Here is a 3,310-nt window from a genome sequence, read left to right as displayed (position 1 = left end):
CTGGTAACAAACCCACCTACATATGAGAGTGCTGTCTGAGGTGGAAATGCAAAACAGATCAAGGTTTAGGTGCATGTGCATGTGCGTGTGGGTTATGTACGGTTCTAAGGGTACAATACTCAATGTGTTTGGTGGAAGCACGGCTCTGGTGATCTACCCCGGTTGTGATAAACATAAAACCCGAATTTAGCCAAGAGATAGCTGGATAACTCACTAATCTCAAACCTAACTTTCGTGGTAATGGCACCAGGTGTCACAGCTGTGTACCTTCAGGTTGACCTGGATGACTTTGTCAAACTGATCCTCCTCCATGTTGAGCAAGAAGTCGTCCTGGGTGATGCCTGCTGCGTTCACACACACTGAGGGTGGCTGAAAGTAGTGAGTCTGCAGAGGGAGAGGACGTTGACTGAAAAAAGGGTGGAAAAGAAAACATGCAACAGTCCCTGCAGCATATTGGCACATAGTCAAGACAGTCAGAGTATTTATTCCTCAGAAAATGTTGCAGATTATGACTTTAATGTTTTATCCATTCCACACCTGTATACTTGTGACCAGATTCTTTACACTCTCTTTTGATGACACATCCACCACAGCAGCCATGTGTGTCTGTCCTCTGAGGTCACTCGGCAGGCTCCCCAGGGTCTCGTTTGCCGACTCCTCGCTGATGTCAGCGACCACAACAGAGGCACCTTCAGAAGCAAGGCGCTGACACACGGCCCGTCCAATCCCACTGCCTCCTCCTGAGTGGGGAGAGAGCAGCAACAAGTCAGAGTGACACCTCAGCAGGACAATGTGTTGACCAAACACGTAGCTCTTCTCATGACTTAATGAGGGATTCATGGTTTCAGAGGGAAGACTGTGTGTGCCAGGAGTTGCTCTCTGGGTATATTTGATAGGTGGAAGGTCAATTAAGAAACATTTATCCCCCACTGGATTAGCCCAGAGGTCCAGGCCTCCATGTGCAATTAACAGCCATTTGCATCTCTTTGCTTCAGTCTTTATTTAGCCAACATTTATCATTTATACAGATGTATTTTGTGTATTTGTGTTGTATCTGTTGTTATTAGGCCATTTCTTTATCATCCCTGATCCAGATGGTACTACTTTTTACAATGTCATAGATCAGGGGTCAGATCCGACTTGCTGAAGCTAAATCCATAAGCTCTCTCACTAATTTTGAGTTAGTACAAGAGCATAATACTTTACCAAACAAAGTAACTCAAGAGTTAACATTTACAAACCAGCTGTTCTTAGTCACCATTAGTTGGTTTCAAGGGGAAGCTGTAAACTGTCAAACGTTACAGACAACCTCCTGCAAAGACAAACGTCCCGGGCGCTTTTCAGTATTCATTTATCTATCTAAAAACACTAAATGATGACACTAATGGTATAATGTAAACTTACCAGTGACCAGTGTCAACCTTGATATGAGCCTTGTAGCAGCCGCCATGATGGTTCTTTTTCCTTTAGGTAGCCCTAGATTAGCCTTGCTTCGTTTCCTCTCATGTTATCATTAACTTACATGACATTATCGTTAGGTGTACACGCGCGGGCTAGGAATTAACGCTAACGTAAGAAAGTACAAAGGCCAAACCTAAAAGTTAGTTTACTAGTAACTGTAACAGCTGTGACACTCGTAAACCACGGTCACAGCGCGGCATCTAACGTCTACAGTAATAGTTTTATTTTTGAAACTCTTTACCGGAAGTATCATTATGTTCTTGCGCCTAACTTGATAGTAATGCTGTACTTACATATTGTGGCCACTAAAGGGCAGCACGATTATATTAACAGACTGTAAAGATTTTAAGTATATGTGTGTATAAATAATATGTAATAATATAAATTTAAAAAACACATAAATAGAAAAAATAAATAGAAAAAAATTATTAAGATTCCACATACTATTAGTCCAAAAAATGAACGCATTTATCTACAATATATAAAATACATTTAGGCCTATGAATTTACTCACCAGAGGGCTTAATATACCATTTGTTATTAATGTATTTATTTTATTTATTTATTTATTTATTTATTTATTTTTTACTATTGAACAAATTGCACAATTCACTCATTTGAGTAAGAATCACCACAGTGCAAAATTCAAACAAAACTGGCACGAACTTCAGGTTAAATAAACAGTAGAAAAGGAAAAAGAAACAAATACAAAAAAGGTCACATTTAAGGCACATCTCTAATAGTCTTAATATGCTATTATGTGTGCCTTGACGCTTGGTACAGTTTATGGTTACAGACAGCAATACTGCCCTCCGTTGGACACAATGCGCCACTATATGCTATGTTAGTTTTTATTTTGAAAGTACTCACCGGAAGTATTCCTGTGTAACTAAGTCTACCTTGACGCAACAGACTTTAATAATGACTTGACATTAGCACAGAGGTGTAGTACCGCGTTGTCACCACCAGAGGGCAGTATATAATCAATCAATCAATCAATCAATCAATCAATCAATCAATCAATTTTATTTATAAAGCCCAATATCACAAATCACAATTTGCCTCACAGGGCTTTACAGCATACGACACCCCTCTGTCCTTATGACCCTCGCAGCGGATAAGGAAAAACTCCCCCAAAAAAAACTTTAACAGGAGAAAAAAACGGTAGAAACCTCAGGAAGAGCAACTGAGGAGGGATCCCTCTTCCAGGACGGACAGACATGCAATAGATGTTGTACAGAACAGATCAACATGATGAATTAACAGTAATCCGTATGACACAATGAGACAGAAAGAGAGAGAGAGAGAGAGAGAGAGAGAGAGAGAGATGCAGAACAGACGGTAATGACAGTAGCTTACAACAACATTAATGAAAGTAATAATATTATAATTATAATTCTGGTTATTGTGGTATAATATAATATGTTAGTATATATAAATATCTGATAGTATACATATGTGACAATAATCATATGTGTATAATAACAGTAGAAGTATGACTAATGATAACAGCAGCAGCAGGAGGCATCTGGCAGGACCACGGCAGCAGCACAACCACACACGCCACACTATGCAGGCACCGCTGTGATAGAAGTTAACCTGCGAGACAGTGGAGCACAAAGGCTCCGGAGAAGAAGCCGAGTTAGTGACATGCAGTACAGCCAAGTTAGCAAGATGTAGTAACAGGACATGAGAGAGAGAGAGAGAGAGAGAGAGAGAGAGAGAAGGCGCCCGGTGTATTATAGGGAGGTCCCCCGGCAGACTAGGCCTAAGTCAGCCTAACTAGGGGCTGGTACAAGGCAAGCCTGAGCCAGCCCTAACTATAAGCTTTATCAAAGAGGAAAGTCTT

General features: G+C 40.5%; 1 protein-coding gene across 1 annotated transcript; it reads right to left on the bottom strand.

The window, feature by feature from the left end:
- Positions 1 to 267: 267 nt before the first annotated feature.
- LOC126386925 ((3R)-3-hydroxyacyl-CoA dehydrogenase-like) lies at positions 268 to 1,691 on the bottom strand (the record flags this gene model as incomplete). Its single annotated transcript, XM_050039497.1, has 3 exons — positions 1,405 to 1,691; positions 538 to 740; positions 268 to 384 (listed from the first exon to the last, which is right to left on the bottom strand). Coding segments are annotated over exons 1-3 (366 nt in total), but the record flags the coding sequence as incomplete, so codon positions are not given.
- Between the last annotated feature and the right edge of the window lie 1,619 nt (positions 1,692 to 3,310).

Source organism: Epinephelus moara, unplaced genomic scaffold (assembly GCF_006386435.1).
Source record: "Epinephelus moara isolate mb unplaced genomic scaffold, YSFRI_EMoa_1.0 scaffold1049, whole genome shotgun sequence".
NCBI classification, from domain to species: Eukaryota; Metazoa; Chordata; class Actinopteri; order Perciformes; family Serranidae; genus Epinephelus; species Epinephelus moara.
Note: the sequence above shows the minus strand (reverse complement) of the source record. Positions and strands in the feature narration are given on the sequence as shown.